Below are 21,308 nucleotides of genomic sequence, written 5' to 3'. Positions count from 1 at the left end.
AAACCACTAACCGTTGTCATTGGCAATCATTACTTATACTTGCATGGCCGTGATTTACTCTAAGACTTATGTGTCATTTACGCTATTCTTTAACAAAGTTTTTATGACTTTATAGTGTGAGTTTTGAATTTGTCTATATATCTCTTTATATCTATAGTATAGATGGCCTAAACAGCTGCGGAACCCTAAACAACAACGGTGTGCTAAAAGCACAATAATTATTAAATATACTGTCTCTCTCTCTCATCTACGTTTAAATATTCGTTGAGTGTTTCTAATTTTTGCGCTATTTTGTTAAATTTCCTTCAAAGTATTAGAATTTAGAGCACATTAAATTAAAGACGATCGAATGAAATCTGTTAAATTGTTCTCAAATTAACATAGCGTTCGAGTGTCAAAGGGAAACAGGGATTCATTGCTATATTATGTTTATCACACTAATATTATAATAACGAAAGTTTCTGTGAAAGTGTGTGTGTAAGTGTGTATGTTTGTTCCTCCTTTGTGCTGTAGCTGCTAAAGCGATTTGGGTGTAATTTGGAATGGAAATAGATTTTACACTTTGGCTACTTTTCATCCCGAAAAAATGCATGGTACCCGCGGGATTTCTTAAAAACCTGAATTCCACGCGGGCGAAGTCGCGGGCGTCTGTATAAATATAAATTTTGTACCATGTTGGTTATCACGTACCTACATAACCACTCGTACGTAGTAAATCACGCAGGAAAAACCACGTGCAAGGCCTTGGTCTCTACCTCAGACCGCTTATCGCAAACAAAGGTCATCGACTTGCCAATGTTGTATCAATATTCTTGTGAATTCATACTAATATTATTGTAAATATCTAAACAGAAATAGAATATTATCTATTCAAGCGTTTCATGTGGAACAAAATGGATGATGTCTTTTTAAAAACGTTTCAAAAGTAGCCCTTGAAAAATTTGTAAGTATTTAAATCTTATTTTTTCTTTTAGAGAAAATCACGGATATACAAACCTCCATACATACATCAATAGAAGTCTGAAAAAATAATTTTAATTTCAAACAACCTATTAAAACGCTACTGTTGCGATTAGCTTAATTATATCCGCCGTCTTATCTTGATTATTATAAGAGCTAAGAACTTCTCTTTGTAGACTTGGTACTTAAAACGCTTTCTTTTCAGTCTGTCGATTTTTTATTATTAGGCAAAGAACTACAAGTGCTCTGAAGTGGCGTCTAGGCGGCATTCCGCATTGAAGCCCTACGATTTCCTTTGAAATACAATCCTTGCGAAGTGCTACAATTATATTTTCCTAGTAGTCTCACAGATTCGTTATTAATAACCATCGTGATAGTGATAGCCCAGTGGACAAGGAGCCGTGATAGCCCAGTGGACATGACCTCTGCTTCTGATTCCGGAGGGTGTGGGTTCGAATCCGGTCCGGGGCATGCACCTCCAACTTTTCAGTTGTGTGCATTTTAAGAAATTAAATATCACGTGTCTCAATCGGTGAAGGAAAACATCGTGAGGAAACCTGCATACCAGAGAATTATTTTAATTCTCTGCATGTGTGAAGTCTGCCAATCCGCATTAGGCCAGCGTGGTGGACTAATGGCCTTGCCCCTCTCATTCTGAGAGGAGACTCGAGCTCAGCAGTGAGCCGAATATGGGTTGATGACTATAACCATCGCGATAATAGCATCATCATCTCTCTATCCTAATCCCACATGTCATTCTTTTCCATTCATTGTAATTCTATTTTACATCACTAGCTGCGCCCTACCCTTACCCGCGAAAAATAAATATGTCACTTTTCCGTGACAGTGTCTATGTGTTAATCCAGACTATAATCTATCTCAATTCCAAATTTCAGCTAATTCGGTTCAGTAATCACGACGTGAAGAGCAACAAACATACACACTATCATAACCATCAGTTTTTTTAGCTAATCTCGCAAACACCGACAAACCAAACAAATCCAACGTACAAACTTTCGCGTTTTTTTATTAGTAGTAACTGTCTCTTCTTTGGTTTTTTTTCCCCGTTTGGTTTACTTCTATTATCTTCAGACGTAATCTCTTAGTAATTATTAGTTTAATCATTATCAATCCATATACTGCTAAGCTCGAGTCTCCTCTCAGAATGAGAGGGGTTAGGCCAATAGTCCACCCCCTGGCCCAATGCGGATTGGCAGACTTCACACATCCAGAGAATTACTTTATTAATTAACCAACTAAACTAATTCGACATCATTCATGATGATGATGATATGTCTAATTGGTTTAGTTAGTTGTAGGGCCACTACTTCTAAGAGTAGTAGACAATTTTTGTCGTCAGCTATTATATACATCTATAAAATTATATTATAAGCTAAATAATCTAAAGAAGCTATTATATCATCTGGCAAGTCTTTAAATTTGAACATCACTGTAGGTTGTACCTACTACTTTAACATGATAAAAGTTTACTTGTCTATTCTTATTATTTATAGATTTAGTCAAGTTACAAAAGAAAATCAAAAAATATTCTCCAAAAAACGAAGTCGCAACAGTAAAATTAAATAAATCTCAATTTTACCCTCAAAAACAATTGAAATTTTCAGAATTTGATTCATTATCTAAATACCAATTCTCGAAATGATTTACATTAATAATATAATAATAAGATTATTATTGACCCGCATTTGCAGCAAATCCATAAATTACCTATAATAACTGACTTGAAATCTACTAATTAATTACCCTGATACTAGCGAAATTAATGTTTATGAGTAACGTAAGTCATAAGCCGTATGCACATTTCAATAGAAAGCTAATCTGGACGTGAAAGAAACGCTGCCTACCTCACTGCAATCTTTAGAAGCGTCAGTTTAAATAGCTATGCCCTTAACCTACAAGCAAGACAAGAAATAGCCTACGTGACGAACTCCACGAACCTTCGCTCTACCATGTCGAAAGAGTATTTTTGAATATGGACCACTTCCGTTAACAACAATGACGTAACAAATATTTAACATTTTAATTGAAACGTATTAACTACTGCAAGGTTTTATGTTTTAGATAATCAAACAGTTGACAGGTAACTGAAATTATAAAACTTGCATTTATACTCGTTGTGCACGTTCAAATTAATGCAATTACAAGTACGTATAATGTCAATGTAATGTGTAACTCGATTGTGATATTTGTTTTTTTTTGTGATATGTCAAATAGTGATATTTAAATATCCCTTGATTGTAAAAATGTCAGGAAATGATACAAATGCTATGCATAATCTTTCAAGTGAAGGCAAACGAATGCGTGTGATTGAAGCAGAGGAAAATAATGCTAGTTGATCTTTAGAATTATGTACTATAAGAAGCAAAATTGGTTGACTGGTGTCCGTTTTACTATTTTTATGTAACCGGTACAGAATACTTCTCGTTTCTCTACTGGTATAATAATTACCGTAGATAAGTGAGAAATTATGCAAATAATAAATTCAAAATGGTCGAAAATAATTGTCATTGTGCATGAAGTGAAGTAAAATGAACGGTATTTACAGTTAACAGACAAAGTTGTAGCTGATTTTTAAGAGATTTTAAAAAAGTAGCCATGTCTTTAAACTCCGTATTAGTTTTCTACATTCAGTCATGACGTTATGAAAGTCTGAATTTAGTAACATTTTATACATCATCATTGCCCTTTTCATCAGTGAAAGTATTTTTACCATCTCATCTTAGATAGTATTTTATTAAATTATAATAAATAAGCACACTTTATTGATATTATTATTTGTTATTTTCTTATCTCTATCTATTAAGGTTACTTTACTCATCTTTTTATCTTGACACTAATCTTTTTATCGTTTATAGCGGTGGATCCTCATAATTATTTTACAAGTGCAACATACCTAATCCATGTACAATAAACATACAATTCCAAACAAAAACACAAGTGGAAATACTCATAATCCATGAATTTTAATGAAAATAATACCATGGAACTTTGTACCGGAGCAAATACTGAATAGGAGGTTAATGAGTACGCACGCGCTCACGTTGCATAAATAAATTCACTATGGGCTGCCCCTAGAGTCTATAGTAAGTGAACCGCAGTGTAGACGCCGAGAGCTCCCCGCGCGCGCCTTTCGCGCCCTTCCTCCCCCCGCCCCGCGCGTCGTGCATTCGTGACTCCAGTTGCTTCGCAGCTGCCGCGCGCGACCGTCGCATAATCTATGCGACACCGCTTTTCATCTGTTATAATATGGATAGACATCACATCCGCGCTCTTGTCAATATCCAGTTTTCATATTTGTGGTTTTGCGAAGTGTTCGACAAGTATAAATGGATTATATTGTAAAGTGTCGCAGGAAACGGTTAGATCTGTGAGGTCCGCATTGGAATTTATCGTGCGACTAGCCGAGCGTTCCGACGTGTTTGGCACATGGTTTCATAAGATTGTGGTGGCAGAAATAATGGAATGATGTGCAATTGATTGTCATGTGATTTGTAAAGCGGTTACTATTAAATTATTCTTGACATAATCAGTTTGTTTAGTAACTGATGTGGAATTATGGCATAGCGTACTCGTGGCGTCCACGTTACATTATGGCGCGCTTTCCTTTTAGAAGTCCAGACTACATCAGTTTTGTATGCCGATGTCATGCTAATTATGATCCATCAATATAGCCAACGAGCACTGGTAGACGAAAACGTTTATAAACAAAATGTACTAGCATACCCACAAAATTGTTTGCTACCTGCTAAAAAGTTAAGTGATGCAAAAGTTTACCTGTAAATTACTATTACAATAGTTCTTAAAGAGTGAACATTGCTTTGTTCAAAGTACAATTTGGTCCGAGGTCGCCGGTTCCACAAAACGTTGGCTAATCACTCAATGAATCGTTTTTCTTAACAGCTGTTTATAGCATGCCATGCTGTTTTGCATTTTAAGTCATTATAAACTGGATTTAAGTATCTGCATTTGTAATATTAATTATAAGAAGAAACTTATCACCGGCAATTGCCATTCTTCAGTATTTGCATCAGTATGTGTATAATGTTCGCTTGTGTGCTGAATCACCATTGTGACTACGTTATTCTATACTATAGCATTTACTACTAAAGGGTCCGTAGGCGTGGCCAGACACATTCTCTCCGCGTCTACTTCCTAGAATTTAACCATTGAGAGAAATCTGATTTCTTGTACTGTTCAGGAAATACATTATTGAATCGTTTATGATATATTTGCTAGTCCCTAAAATGCCATTTGTTCTTATCTATTATGCGTAAAATTCTCAATTGAATCAAATACGCACGTTAATAATTGAATACTACAGATTTGTGCTTTCATTCTGGGGCGTTCATTTATAGGATTCAATAAGTAACATTTTAATAGCATCTGAGACATTTTATTATCCAAATATTTGTACTAAACTGTTTCGTTGTTGAAGAGATAACTCTAAAACATTTTTTGTGATAGATAGTCGTACTTCTAGTTAACAATCACCTTCTCTGCCTGCGGTTAAAATTGTATTAATTCTCCTCTAAAGAGTATTGTCGTTTATTGTTTTTAGGGTTTTTATTTTAAATATCTATTCAAATTGATGTTATTCGTATTACATTTAATGCAATACAAAATATATCAAAATGTGAATGAACTCAACTCAATTTTGTAAGACCTTTACCGATTTATTAAACTCTTTTATTGCAAACGTTTTAATGTTGAGGAACTACAACCCAACTTTTCGAAACTAATATCATATTTTTCACAATTTAAAAGTAATTAAGATATCTAACATTCTCTAAAGAAACCTTAAAACGAATCTACACCATAGAAAGTTCAGTAGCTCAAGAGAATTTAGAACCTATTAGAAATTGAAGTCTAGTAAACAAGACATTGTTGAGGAAAAATGAGGCCCAGTATATTTCACTGTCTAGACTTATTATCGTAAAATGCTTATATCTCCTAGTAATTGATGTCGCATTGGAGAAAGGTTATGCAACGGGAGAAAGCCACGTGGCGCGATCGGCTTCATTGCGCATGTCTGTCTGGCCCGACGGATTAAGTAATTTCAATACAGACGTACCGCCCCAAAATGTATTTAAGTATTTCTAACTTCACGCTTATAAGATTATGCTAATTTTAGATTTGTTAATCAATCATCTTTAAAATCATTACTTATATTAGAAGCATATACTCTTGTATGCAGATATATCATTTCAAGAGATAGATTAGAGTTACTTAAATTATCTTGTACAGCTACATAATCTTCTGGTCTCTTTATTTGTTACGTTTTGCAGTGTATAAGACGTTACATGTCGTTAGAGGGCTTGTCTGCCACGTGGTGGACTCTCAGTTCTGCGCAGGTCCACGCGACACAGCTGTGATCTTGGAAAATCGTTACCACCTCTCACGTCACATAGTCGGCGTTTAATTTCACTACTTATTACACTACTCTATTTACAATATTGTAATCTATCTTCTATATTTATAAAAGCGAAAGGTCACTAATCATCACAAAATATCGAAAACTAATAGACGTACAAAGATGAAATACGGCAGGGAAGGAGCTTATAGTTGGTAGACGTCCGCTAAGAACGGATTTTAGGACAGGGAGATCTAAGAGCTAACGATCGCGGTCATAATAAATGAAAAAAATATTGTAAACATACATTACAAAATAATGAAGATAATTATTTTAATACCTTATCTTATCGTACAGCTAAAGAACCTCGTTGAGGTAAAGTTAGATTTATCGTTATTGATAAGAATGCTTGAATATGTTATGTTTTCTTTTAATTTTTCTATTAGTCCACACCCAAACTTGTCCCAATTAGATAACAAAGAAAAAGATAGATTTTATAATAATTAGAAGTATTTTAAACATGAGACATTCTTATTTTTACATAATTCTACTAAATAAAGAATTATATACTATTCAGTGACAGATCTCAGATTTACTTAATCGGCCAATAAAACTTTATTTCCGTGTTTGTTGCGAATATATGCCAAGGTGACATTTACTGTCGATGCTTTTGATAAAGAAGATTAAACTAATTGTATTTAATATGAACCTCCATATTCTACATAAGTATAGATTGTATTCTTCACTATTATATGCCTATATATAGAAATTACTTCCACGAGATTTACACTTAATAGGAAATACTATATGTATATAAAAGTCTCGGTAAATCATGCCTTGGCGACCTTGTATAAGACTGCAATGAATTGTTTATCTATCCTTGTTTATAGCTAACTAGGTAATCAAAGAAAACATATTGATTTTTTTAAAAATTAAATATTTCTGCCAGGTCGACGATATTATAATACGAACATAGAAGTCTAACATTTAAACATTGAATAACATTAGAATGTACATATAGTATATACATTTTGTAAGCAACATAAATTTGTCAATGAAAGACAAATAGCGATGAAATATTTCGTACGTTTTCCACTGTTAGTTTTCCTTGTTGTCTTGCATTTAGAGTTGCTCGTTGTTTTCATAATGCTCGAGCTACAAAAACCCAGTACTTAGTCTCAAGGTTGAAGGTTATACTCATGAGCATTGGCACCTGTTCGCGGAATAGTTCGCATAACTTGTTTATCAACACTGACGAAGCATTTTATCGCTATTGGCCATGCGTTTGTTGCTACAATGTGAAAATTGCACTTCGCTATGCCTTCACGCTCTGTAATTAATATTCCCACTCTTTTTGTATATTTTTCACTCAACATCATATTCCACAATTGTACCATATAAATAAGATTATAATTATGTTTTGTGACTGATTTATTAATTATTGGAACTATTATTTTAAAGATATCTAAATTCAGGGTAACACGGTTTAGAACATAGAAGAGAGATTCTGGTATTTTTCCTTGGTAACAGAATCTGTGTACCGATTCTTCAACACACCTAGTATTCTATAACACTCTTTATCCTTTCAACTATTTCCACTTAAAAATCACGTAATTTCGACGCTCTGTTTTGTCGTGAAAGACGGACAAACAAACAAACAGATAGAGAGACACACACACATTCAAGTTTATAATATTAATATGAATTATAATGAAGGATAAATATCTAAGTATCTAGTATGTCTGTGACATAGATGCGACTGTTAACTGTTCGCGATGTCAAAAACAAAAAGTCCTCACACGTAACAAGCGTTTATCGATAGCAAGGTCGTATGCCTTCCACGCGGAAATCCGGCCTCGTTCCATTATACATATTTTATTGTTTCTCTTGTTTAGTCTTTGTAAATTCAGTGAAAGTTTGTATTTACCTTCAGTATTTTTTGCTGTTATGATAGGTTTTGGTATATTAATTATTCTAAAAGAAATTTTAGTAGCCCCTGACTTACGTTATGATTTCGTTATTTTGTATTAAAAATATATTTGTTTTTATTTTGTATTATTGTTATATTATCAATGTAAAATATCACTTGTGTAAAAGCTGTTTTCTCACATCGTTTTCATGACAACCGTAAGCGATTGATCAAAGGTCCAATCAATTTGTTCACTTGCGTGGCTCTTAAGGTCGTCTGTTATGGAATCGTGCAACGGTTCATTGCAACAGTCTTTAAATTCTCTAAACTTAGATCGTTTGGCATTGGATTGCATCGCTTCGTGTTTTTCGACACGTTTCGTGATATCACCCAAAAATAGACCTTGGCCAAATATCATCCTTGTTTGTAAGCTCTGCTCTCGGTCAATTTGCTTGCACGATAACTCACAAAGCGACCTTGTTTAGATGACATCTGTTGTACACAATCATACTTGTATTTCCTGTTCCTTATTTATTTATTTGAATAAGTTTATTGCATAAACAGAAAGGTACACATTTCTAGAACTTAAAACTAAATAAGCGACCTTATCGTTAGCAACGATCTCTTAGATTACCTTAACAATAGGACTGTCAAAATTGTGTTAGACGGGAAGTTTAATATTCATTAAACATACACTGAAATAATTAAACAAATAACGATTATTATTATGATGTATAAATGAAATCTTCCTTCGTTGTGATATTTTTGCATACAAATACCTAACCAGTATAAAAATAACTGAGATAGGTTTAGAATGTGTTTTTATTAAATTGAAAACATTTTATTCATCAAATCTTACCTATGCAATTGTATACTCACGAAAGATATCAAGTGTCAACACGGAAGCCGTATAGTAAACTGGGGTATCGGTGTAGTTTTACCAGTTTTACAAACAAAACTGACCGCACAGACACTGCATTTGGAATAACAATTTCTAAAACAGACACAATTGTTTAAAGCCGCTTTTCCTGTACCAGTCGTGGCGAGGAAGCTAAACTGTGAAGTTATGTGACCTTTCCAATAAAGCTTATTGGTGAGAATAATTAACTATTATTATTATCAAAGAGGATAAAACACAAAGTGTTAAATAAGCTATGCAGTTCGTAAACAGCGCTTCAAATGCTATTTAATAGCCTTGTGAAGATACAGTACAGGTATTAGATATATTTTATTAATTTGGAATCGATAGCGTAACAATAATAATCAATTAATTAACTTAAATTATAACACATTAGAAATAATACAGAAATAAGACCACTTAAGATTAGAACGGATAGTACTCGTTAAGTAATACAAGAGTCACATTACAAAGAAAGTGATACATAAGAATGATAAATACAATGCAGGTACTGCAAATTCATAATTTGCAGTAACTTTAAATAAACAGTCATAATTTAAGGCTATGTAAATGTATCGATATCTTGAAACATCGTAAAAAATGTGATCATATAACATAAATTGAATACGAAGCATATATGCTTCCATTGCTTTCATATGCCATAACTTTATTTTTTACACCGTTATACATCCTTTATCCATTTTCCTTACCAGTTTTATAGTTCTATTTTCTTGCAACAGTCACTCGATTGAGTCTCCGTAGCGGTAAGATTATCCATAGTTCTATTTTCTTACAATTGTCGATCGATTGAGTTGTTGCAATGATGGCATCCAGTTTTTGGAGCAAAAGTAGCAGACGGAATATTGATCGCGTCAGTTTAGGTGGGTAGGTGCCTTAATTGTGAAACTCATGAGTTGACTCTGTGCAAAGGAATGTCGTTGACAGTAGGTAGTTGGTAACATGAGAAGAGTGAATGGACACTGCTCGTTGACTGGACCGTTCTCAACTTGCGGTCCGTGTGAAACGCGAGCCCTTTGCTATCTATTCTGTTTCATTCTGAATCTATATTACATGACGTGTTACTCTACATTGCAAAACAATAATAGATTTCGAATTCGTTGGTCACAGACATTTGTATTTTGTACACGTGCTATACGAGAAATTTGGAAAAATTCAGAGCACAGAAAAATAATATATTTCCATTTAATTTTTATGTTATAGGTTCTCGACCTCTTCTAAAAGTTGTTTTCTTTAGAAGAAAAATAAAGTTTCTAACTTTGTTAACGCTCCCAAAGAAGGGTCCTGTGGGAATCTTTGCTCTAATTCTTAAATAAAAGTTGATACGCGTCTGACGAACTTACTAAGTACTAAGTGGTTAGTTATTACAATGTTAAGCTTAACACAGTCGTCTTTCTTTAATGGGTTCTTTACTTTATTTTCATTTTATAATACGGATGCAATTGAACTTATTTATTATAATATGTTTGAGATAACCGAGTATAAAATAGGGAGTAAATAAAGACTGCGGTGTAAAGGTTTACGTAATGATTTCAACTGTAAATTGTAAACTGTAGGAACTAGCTTGCGTGTCCACTTAAAGGATTCATGTACCCGTATTTGCCGTTGCAAAATACGTCAATAGTGGTTGTGCAAATAATACTACAAGAAACATTCGTGGTTGTAATATTCACAATAAACGTTACCAACGAAGTTAATGGCCAAATCCTTCAAACAGGACGTGTGCGCTATCTAATAATGTACCTATTTTCTCGTATAAAAAATTCCCGAAACATTTTTGCATTTACTTCAGCGTGTATTATTTGGTTTTGCGAAGCATTGGGCGTAGTTGACCGCATTCCTAGTAGTCGTCAGACGGTGAATGTGGAGCGAGTATCCGTTGAACAGTGAACACCTACTAGTAGCGATATTATATCTCTTCCTGTCTTTTGCTGTCCTGGTACAAGTAGCGTAAGCAATGGAATCATTGGAATGTCTTTTCTCCTCTTACCGTTTTCAATAACCTATAATATTGTTACTAAAGTTGATTAACACTTGCTATTTTTTATAGGATATTAAAATATAAAATAGTAGCAGAAGCCACGTTGTTTTACTGCGTTATTCCCGTTGCCGTAGGAATACTGGGATAAAATATAGCCTATAGTCCTCGGGGATAGTGTAGCTTCCCAACAGTTAAAGAATTTTTCAAACCGGTTAAGTAGTTTCGGAGCCTTTTTAATGTAAACAAACAAACTATCAAATCTTTTCTCTTTATAATATAAGTATAGATTAGGTATCGTATAGAAAAATAGTTCGATTGTACTCTAATTACTTAGCTAAAAATAATACTTTAACCTCTATGAGTTATAAATAATTTGGCTCACAGTTTCAACAATTTGGACACATCCCATTAGTTTGGATTGATTATAGTCAGATGTACCTACTCGTATCTGTTTCGGATCATCCAATCCTGCATGATACGGAGGGCACGATCCGACATCCGGAGGTGAACGAACTGTACTGTTGCTTGTACGAGTATTATGTTCTTGAAAACAATAACATTATGTTGTTTTAAGGTTAATATTATAACTAGTATTATAACTTAGTATATAAATCGAATCACTTTGTTTGTCCTCAATGGACTCCTGAAGTACTTAACATTTATATCAAATTTGCACACCGTGTGCAGTTTGATCCAACTTAGATCCTTAGATATAGAAAGATAGGTCAGGATAGCTTAGACAGTAGAGGTATAGTAGGTATATGTATCAAAAATTCGTCCGCTTGTCTTCCTTGATAGGAATACTGACGCCCAAAAATCACTGAACCTAGTATCTCCACTTCCCTCCCGATTTCTGAACCGTTTTCTATTGAAGCTTTTTTCACAGAACATAAAATATTCGAAGATATGTTTTAATGTTTAATAGTTAAATTAAATTATTCACAATACACGCGTACGTATTCCACCGACAATTTAGTAGTTGAATGGCTATTAGCTTCTGACAAAACATTCTTACTTCCTCCACAAAGTGCAATTCGTTTTCAACGAATCACCTCGCAAAAACGTGGTTATTTAACTTATTTAGTAGGTTGTTGATGATGGATTGTTGAGGTGTTTTCATCTATACTAATATTATAAAACTTAAAGAGTTTGTTTGTTTGATTGATTGAACGCGCTAATCACAGGAACTACTGGTCCGATTTGAAAAAATCTTTCAGTGTTAGATAGCCCATATATATTACCCCCGTATTCCTACGAGAACGGAAACCATGCGGCGTCAGCTAGTTTCGTTAATATGGTCTTTTCAACTTCATTTATGATTATATTTGTTGTTCGATGTATATCTACAGTTGTCTATACCTACGGTTGTATACATACAAGTCTATACAATAATATTGTGGTTACGCTTAACAATATATTGATTGTATACAATTTCTGTCTCCACAATTGTTTTTACGAAACAAAAAACTGTTGACAAACCCAAACACGTCAGAACTCTGCGTATTCAATTACAAACGTCCTTACTTAACAGAAGTCAACTGAGTGATCGAATAATTGCGGTGCAAATGTGATATTATACAAGTGTAGTGACAACTTATTTATTAATAAATTATATACATTGAAAAATGGAACGTTACAGAACGAGCATGTTTCGATTGTACAGTTCTTGTGCGGTGTGTTGAACTAGTGATTAGTGTTGGAAGTCTGATTTGGGTTAGACGTTAGTTTATTAGTCGGAGTATGCTGATCAATACGTACTTGGACACGGAGGACTTCGTGCATCTGTATTATCCTGAAGATGAGCCGCCGGCCACGCAGGGATGCGGTGCGGGCGCACGCCTTGCTTCTAAGTACCCGCGACCACCTTCACCTGAATTCCAAGAGGTATAATATCATCACTATCAACATTATTTTTTTAAAGAATATTTGCCATATCTTTTAAATATAACCAATATTCCTATTCCAACTGGTCGGGAAATACTGTGTTTTTTTTTTCGTGTTGAGTAAGTGCCGATGGCTCCATGTGGGACCACTACGGCGTCACCGGGGGGTTTGGGCGAGCGCACAAGCAATACCTGATGAGATCCGAAGGCTGAAATAAAGATAGAGGACAGAACGACTCTCTAAGGGCGTCTCCTTGTCGCTAGTTTAGCAGTTTGTTTCGCGTAATTAATTTAGGATGGGGTAATTTTAAACTTTATGTTGTTTATATTGTAAGATTTGTTGATTATTTTCTAAACAGGTTTTCGATCATTGAGAAACAACTCACTTTAACATCGAATAATTAAATTGATAATAATTTATTAAATTGCTCCAAATCAAATTCGGGGGCTTATCAAAATTGTAAATTTTGAAAAACCCCCGAATGTCATGAAATTATTAAATACACTCTCGATCAAGTCTCTTTCAATGCCCTTTCATTTGAGATCCCATTCGAGTATTTTTGCAGACATTCGGTTTATCGTCCCCACAACTTTTAAACGGCTCAAACATATCTAAGAACACTCGCGCAAGTAACCTTTACTTAATACAAAAATAACCAAATTGAAAACGCTTCATCCGTTCGGGAGTTATAGTGCCACAGACAGACACGTCAAACTTATAACACCCCTCTTCTCTTTTTGCGTCGGGAGTTATAAAGTAAAGAACCCTTAATCATCAACCATCCAAATAGTATCTATCTAAGATGCTACTTCTAAAACCTTATTTTGCGTGTCATCCTCAAAATGAAATATTCGCACAAAACTTCTCTTTGATTTAGATGATATTGTTGCAAAAAAATGTGGAAACGGCAAAACAAGTTTTGCATATAAAGCAAAAAGTGTTTGCGTAGACAAAAGACAAAAAAGCCATCTCGAATTCGATTTACGTAGACGGTACATATCTAATGAATTAAACATCACATACGCGCGATATCAACACCGCAAAACTATTCCTGAATAACCTTTTTAAATGTAGAAAAGAGACTAAAGTGCCAACTACGAATATTAAGTGGGTACATTATAATCAGTCAATTGCTATTTAACATTTGGTTTTATAAGTAATCATATATCCAAACGTAGTTAAATATATTGATAGTATAGAAAAGCTCAATGTAAAATCAGAAGACCTACTTGTTTGCTTACGACCTATGTTTTCGTGATCTAAAATAGAAAAGGCGATAATAATAGGACATAATAATGTAGCTCAGCGAATTGTTGGACTCGGAAACATACTAAAGGTAACAAATTGCTGAACAGGCAAAGTAAGACGCTAGTCAAGGCTAGTAATAGCTGCTAAAATTGGTGTAGCTACTCGTATATTCTAGATAGGCACGGAAAGTGACTCAGTGAGTTCTACGAATAATCTAAGGGACTCGTAACTAGATTAGTGTTTTGACTTTAGAGAAACTAAATCTCTACTATATAAAAATAAGTCGGGTTTTCCTTCCTGACGCTATAACTCCAGAACGCACGAACCGATTTCCACGGATTTGCATTCGTTGGAAAGGTCTCAGGCTTCGTGAGGTTTATAGCAAAGAAAATTCAGGAAAAATTTCAACGTAAGGTAGAGGTAGGGTAGAGTACGGGTAGGGTAGGGGTAGGGTAGGGGTAGGGTAGGGTAGGGTAGGGGTAGGGTAGGGGTATGGTAGTGGTAGGGTAGGGGTAGGGTAGGGGTATGGTAGTGGTAGAGTAGGGGTAGGCTTTGAAAGTTTACATCGAGTTTCACGCGAACGAAGTCGCGGGCATCCGCTAGTCATATATAAAAGAGTTAACATGTAAGCTTATAACAAAGAGAAAGCATGCTACAGGAGCTATAAATTTTTATTTAACCTTCGCGTTCATTGCAGTTCATGTTTGTTAATTTTGAGACAATTGAGACTAATGGGGGAGCTTATTTTACAGCACAGGACAGCACAATGTAATCTCAGGGACATGAATGCGTCATTCCTGATGGATATAATATTGCATCTCTTACACTGGGAATATCTGCTGTATTCCATTCTGATATTTTAGTAAAGTCACCACTAAATTTTCCTTTAAACTATGGAAATAAATTGTAATTATAAAATAATTCAATATATTTTTGATATACATACGTGGGGATTCTTCTGCATCCTTGTCTTTACATGATGGAATTTCATTAATAATACACAGTCTAAATTTTAATCAAAGTGATTGAAGAAATTGCATATTTTCGTCATTCATGTAAACATAATATAATACTATGAAATATCTCTGTAACATATATATATAATACTTAAAATATATCATTCACTTTCTATGGATATCGCGTTGAGCGTGCATTGATACTGTGGACTTTAGTAAAAAAATAATGGTTTAGTTGTTCAATGTAGTGCAGATTTCACGTTGACATTATATATAGAGAGCCAGCGACAGCTAAATCTTCCTCTTTTTATAAAAACTGAAAGTTTGTCAGCTCATGCTTCTACCATAGATAAATAGTTACTTCAACTTTCAGTTTTTATAAAAACGAAGGTCTCGCTGTTACTGGCTCTTAGTCTATTATGAAAGCGAGGCTTCGTTGCAATACAGTTTCCGCGATTAGGCAACCTCCGTAACCGCCGTGACCGTCCTTGCGAGCGATAGGTATAACTTCAGAGATGTTTACAAACCAACTCGTAAGATTTCCTCAGGTGCGTGTTTCTTTTCCTTGATTGTAATCTTACTATTCATTAACGTATCTTTTTACTTGTGGTATTACATTTATGTATTGTTTTATACCTATTTTGTTTTGTTAATTTGAAGTTGTGTTCGTAAAATACTTAGTATGAGCGTGTACATCCAGTTTTCTAGAAACTCAGGTTTGGATTTGTGATTATATGCTTACAAGCAAACATGTGTTTAAAACTAATAAAATCGTTTTCGACCTAGGCACATTTATTGTAAAAAGTTTACTAAATATACTACAGCCCTACTCGATGTGCACAGCTCACCAACAAACAAAACAAATCGCTAGTCATTTCACACCTAATAAGAATGATAATTAACTTGTTCTTAAATTCATGAAAATAAATTCGATAAACAAGCTTAGAATAATTAGATATATTTAATATACTTTGAATAACATTTTATAAACAAACAAGATTACTTTAAAATAAAAAAGTTGTGAGTTAACATTTATAATTTGTTTTTTGTTAAACAGTACACATCGAGTAGGGTTGTCTAGTATATAGTCATAGTCTTATCTAGGATTTTTTTACAGTACCCATATCTTTGTCATATATCAAACAGTAGTTTTTTGAGAAATTTGTGTTATCTTTTTATATTGAAAAAAATAAAACATTGTCGAGTTTGTTGCAATGAGTATGACAATACAATTTCGAATAAATTAACCCTAAATAAGCCAATGCTGTAAAGATCAATAACACCTTTATTTATTCTACTTGGTTCATGCTTTGTATAATAATTCTATAGTAATGAAAGATATTCTTTTAAGCACAAAATAAAATATTTACCTACATAAGTAAATATAAACATTATTGCTTTGTATAATTAGTAAATTCATTGTACTCGTCTATTTATCGTGGCTCAGACTTGAAAATCCGATGATGGATAATATAGATGGGAGCTGGATATTATTTATTCATTCTAAGAATAGAACTTTGTAAAATGCAAGTCAGAATTTTCAAGCGCGTCTTATATTTTAAATTTGGACACCGAGCAACTACCAATTGGTTAAATTTAAAAATATTATAGTACCTACATATAATTCTATAAACAACACGATTGCTTGACTCTACCTTAAAGGACACTGTTCTAAAACATACGTCAGTTATTTTCTTATTTTTTTTTACCTTCATTGCCTCTTCATAAAATAGCGTCCACGATTACTGATTTATTTAACATTTATTGTGTATTTAATGTATAAAGAATCATAAGTAATGTAGAAGAATGCATGTGAACTAAATGCTGTATGTTGCGATGGATGTGAGCTGGGACAAGTATGGATAAAATAAGGAATGAGTATATAAGAGGAAGTCTGGAACTGCCTCCAGTGTCAGAAAAATTGAGGAGTGAAAGGTTAGCTTGGTATGGACATGTATTGCGGAGATATGAAAGTCATATTACAAGAAAAATGTTAAATTTGCTAGGACGGACGTTGACTGTTGGAAGGACACAAGAGGGGATGTCAAAGAAGAGATGATTGGAGTGTGTGAAAGAGGACATTTAGAGGAGGTTTAAATGGAGTGGATGATGAGTTGACGAGTAATAGAAACGAATGGAGGAGATTGACATGTCTCGCTGACCCCACTTAAGTGGGATAAGGGAAAGGAGATGGTGATAGAGACGCATACTCGTAATAATTTACACAAGAGAGTATGTAGGTAGGTACCTACTTTTGACCTCTTACCCGCATTCAGGTCGATAGTACACGTGTTCATCTTCCACTCACTTTAATTAGACTTAGTTGTAACCACTACACTCATAATTGTCAAGCATTTTATCTCTAACTATTCCTCTCTTCTACATGTTCTATGTTTTCCATGCTTACTTCTATATACATATCCTTGGACCATTAGTCATGAGTTTTGTTTTAGTTGTGTTCATTAAAAGCCTGGCTATCGCACTTTGATTTTATAGTTCTTGTAGCATTTGCTGTATTTTTTAGGACACTCAGATATAATCAGATCGATTGTGAATCTAAATGCGTTTATGTCTGAATCCGAGTCCATTTTTGTTCCAGTCCCATCATGTACATATATTACATAAAAATAAAATAATAAAGGCTTATTTTGTTTTATATTGACTATATTTTTCCATAGCTCTTTCTGTATTCCCCTTTGTCCTTTTACATGTATCAACATCAAGTACGAATTGAACTGACTCATCTCAATAAAAAAGGAGGTAGGTACAGCTAATCGAGATAAACAAATATGGCATCGGTCGTATGGTTTTTATTTAGAGCACACATTTGTTACTTTGAACTCTAAATCAGTGGGATGGCCTTCAAAATCCGATGGCACGAGAGTCAACTCAATTTATTATTGATGTAACGCCTTCGGTGCTCCTTTAGTAACTAGCTGACTTTTTAACGCTACCAATAGGAGTTAAGGTGAACGAACCGTAGGAATTTTAATAGTAAATTGTCGATTTAATATTAAAGCTCAAGTGTTACGTTGAGAATTATTGTGAAGTTCATGAAATGTGTGTTTTTACTTCAATTAACATATGATTGGTACAAATGTAATATATTGCGAAAGACATGTGCTTGTATTAGATATGTAATTTTGTAATACCCTTTAGTAATAATCACTAGTATACAAATTAAAATTACGATATGATTAATTAGACTACGTAGCTATTTATAAAATGATGATAATATTATATGAGACAGGAGTGGATTAAACATGAAAAACAACGTTGTTGTAAAAAAAAAATAATGTATCAGAACAATTTATTAACAAATTATATCAAAATTAAACCAAGACAGAGACAAAGAAGATTTTTCTATCTCACTTTTATCTTTGATTTGATGGTTCCGCACTCTTGGTGGTTTAGCCACATGTAGAGATTTATGTTAACTCTGTACAGCTAATAATAAGCCATACATTACATTAAACTTTAACTACTACGTAACTCCTATCTTCATTTCTCCTTCTTTTCTTCTATTTTCATTTCCTTTCTTCTTCTTTTCAGTTTAACATTTTGTAAATATCATCTTTTAAATAATGTCGGCGTTAATATTAAATTGCCATTGTGTAGTATAGTAATTCAATTTATAAACATTGAAGTCTTTGTTTGTTACGAGGAAGTAACAATGAATTGAAATTACAAATTGTTAATTATTACTTCCGTGTCAGTCGGTTTTCTATATTTGGTCGTGCGGTTTACTGATGTAAGGAAAGCGTGCCTCACCTTTGCTGCTTTCCAAGTTTGGTTTGCCCGCGACTGTGGGTGCAGCCGTTTTCTGTTCGTTGAACGGGGAGTAGGCGTAAAGAGTTATGACTCTTGGCTTGGCTAAGCCCACGGAACATAGAAAACGCTTAAGCTAACTCTTTAGCTAAGCTACACCTACTATCTTGTCGTCTTTTGATAATTATAATTAATTACTAGACTGCCAACAGTTACGCCCACTTAAATCCCGTTTCCGTGGGTATATGGGGATAAAATATAGCCTATGACACTCACTAATAAATGGCTTTCTAGTGGTAAAAGAGTTTTTAAAATCGATTCCGTAGATGCTTGATTACCCCCTAGACTATACAGACTTAACCTCTTTATAATATTAGTGTAGAATATAGATGTACTTGTAATTGTATATTTCTTAAATTTAGAAGTATTTTAACATTTTGTTTTCTTTGTTTAATCTTACTAAGTTGTATTTATAAATTATACGTATCATATACATCGATTTACGAGTACGTTATCGAAATTATCAATAAACTGCAGGGTTTATCTTAATTCGATTCGTTTTATTTTTGTGATTGCCAAAAATGAAAAAACGAAATGAAGGCAAATGGATTTATATTTAATAAAAACATCATTTAACCTTTTATTAGGTCATTGGTTCCAGGACACTATGATTGAATTTAGAAATCAATTACAATTTGTTACGTCAAACTTGACAATTCTGCTCCTGTATTCTGTAAAGTTACAGCGATGTGACGTCGCTCATTTCCGTGGCAACTACGTTTTTATGATTTTATTAGTTCAAATTCTAATAAAACTTGTTATAGGCGGATATTTACATCGACGAGTATAAAATAGCGGAATCACCCCCCAGTTCTATACGTAATTACCATTTCAAAGTCGATCGTACAACACGTATACAAGACAAAGTAAAAGTGATATTCCCATGATTGTAGTAGTTGTAACCATTGATGTAGATAGTACCTCTATGGCTGTAACACAATTATTACGGCTATGGGAAACATCATCGTTATGTGAGCCAATGACTCAGAGCCACGTGACTGTAAGTGTAGCTACACGTATAATTTCGATAGATTACAACCAGTTGCTGGCGCCATGTACAACTTACGTCACTGTCACGGAATGGTGCCTACGTTTATTAATAAAAACGTTTATAATAAAAAATGAAAAAACGTGTACATCTCGGTACGCTCGACTGAAGTGATCATTTAAACCTGCTCAGTATGCGTGAGAGAAAGGGAAGCCAGACACCTCCGAAGAGTGGTGCCGTAACGCGTTACGTTACGTTAGTGGTTTACCCTCCCATAAGAAATTATCACTTCAAAAAACTTAGTGGAGTAACTTAGTAGTTTTCTCAGTTTTTGAATATGCAGAGACTACATTTTCTGACTATTATATTATTTATTAGACTATTTATATTATTTATTACTAGCAGGCGCTCTGCGTAGTCACCTTTCCCGTGGGAATACGGGGATAAAAATTGCTCACGACACGCTAAAATAACGTGGCCTTGTAAAAGACTTTCCAAAATCGGTACAGTAGATCAACATATCCAGAATATTAAATGTTTCACAAAATAAAATAAATGGTATAGGTTCCAGTGGCGAAGGATGGAATTTTGACGAAGGTTTTCCAAAGAAAAGGATATTGTTACAAACTGCGGTTTCTCATGCATATATATATATATTCATTACAATAATGAATATATATGTATGGATTTTTAAAAGGTAACCCAGCGGGAATCGACCTGTATGGACTCATCGCCGCTGATAGCTACAATAATTGCTGTGCGAAATGATATTAGTAGATGAGTCTCAAACTAAAGTTAATCTAGTCTAGTCCTTGATAGATTTTGATAGAATTCTTACTCGTAACACGAATTATTAGTTACCTTATAGTTTATCGTATTCAATAACTATATTTTTCAAGAACGTATTTTATTTACGGTTTTTTGCACAGTGATTTTATTCTTTGCATGGCATGAAATTTGCTTTCATTATGTTTAAATGCTATGAGTGTTGAGTGAATGAGTTTTTGTTACTTTTTGTGTCTTGCTGCCGGCTCGAATGAACTCTTCCGTAAATTGTAATCCCTTCCTTTGTTCAGCACATTTCCTTTATCTCACCGGCGATGATACGCAGATTTGAGACTTGGCTTAGTCGATGAGTAAACGTCTTATTATTAGTGTTGTAGTGTAAAATTTACTCTGATCTATCTCAGTTGTATCAGCATTAAAAGATTTAATACAGAAGACTGGTATAATACCTAATTGAGCAACTTAACCAATTTACTTTTCA

General features: G+C 34.0%; 1 protein-coding gene across 6 annotated transcripts in view; it reads left to right on the top strand.

Annotated features, from left to right (window-relative positions):
- LOC112049949 (myotubularin-related protein 3) overlaps positions 1 to 21,308 on the top strand; it is an 82,559-nt gene that overhangs the window by 12,181 nt on the left and 49,070 nt on the right. The window contains exons 1-2 of one of the 6 annotated variants that reach the window (XM_052882745.1): positions 4,149 to 4,319; positions 12,669 to 13,021. The exons of 1 other annotated variant lie outside the window; for it this stretch is intronic. In XM_052882745.1, the coding sequence (XP_052738705.1) occupies positions 12,878 to 13,021 (144 nt within the window). In that variant the 5' untranslated portion in view covers positions 4,149 to 4,319; positions 12,669 to 12,877. Of the gene's footprint in view, positions 1 to 4,148; positions 4,354 to 12,668; positions 13,022 to 21,308 lie in introns of those variants that run through there. 4 more of the 6 variants (XM_052882744.1, XM_052882743.1, XM_024088021.2 and 1 more) reach the window with 4 other exon arrangements.

The sequence above is a fragment of the Bicyclus anynana genome, chromosome 8 (assembly GCF_947172395.1).
Source record: "Bicyclus anynana chromosome 8, ilBicAnyn1.1, whole genome shotgun sequence".
Taxonomy (NCBI): Eukaryota; Metazoa; Arthropoda; class Insecta; order Lepidoptera; family Nymphalidae; genus Bicyclus; species Bicyclus anynana.
The sequence above is the reverse complement of the archived record's forward strand: the minus strand, read 5'-3'. Positions and strand labels throughout refer to the sequence as shown.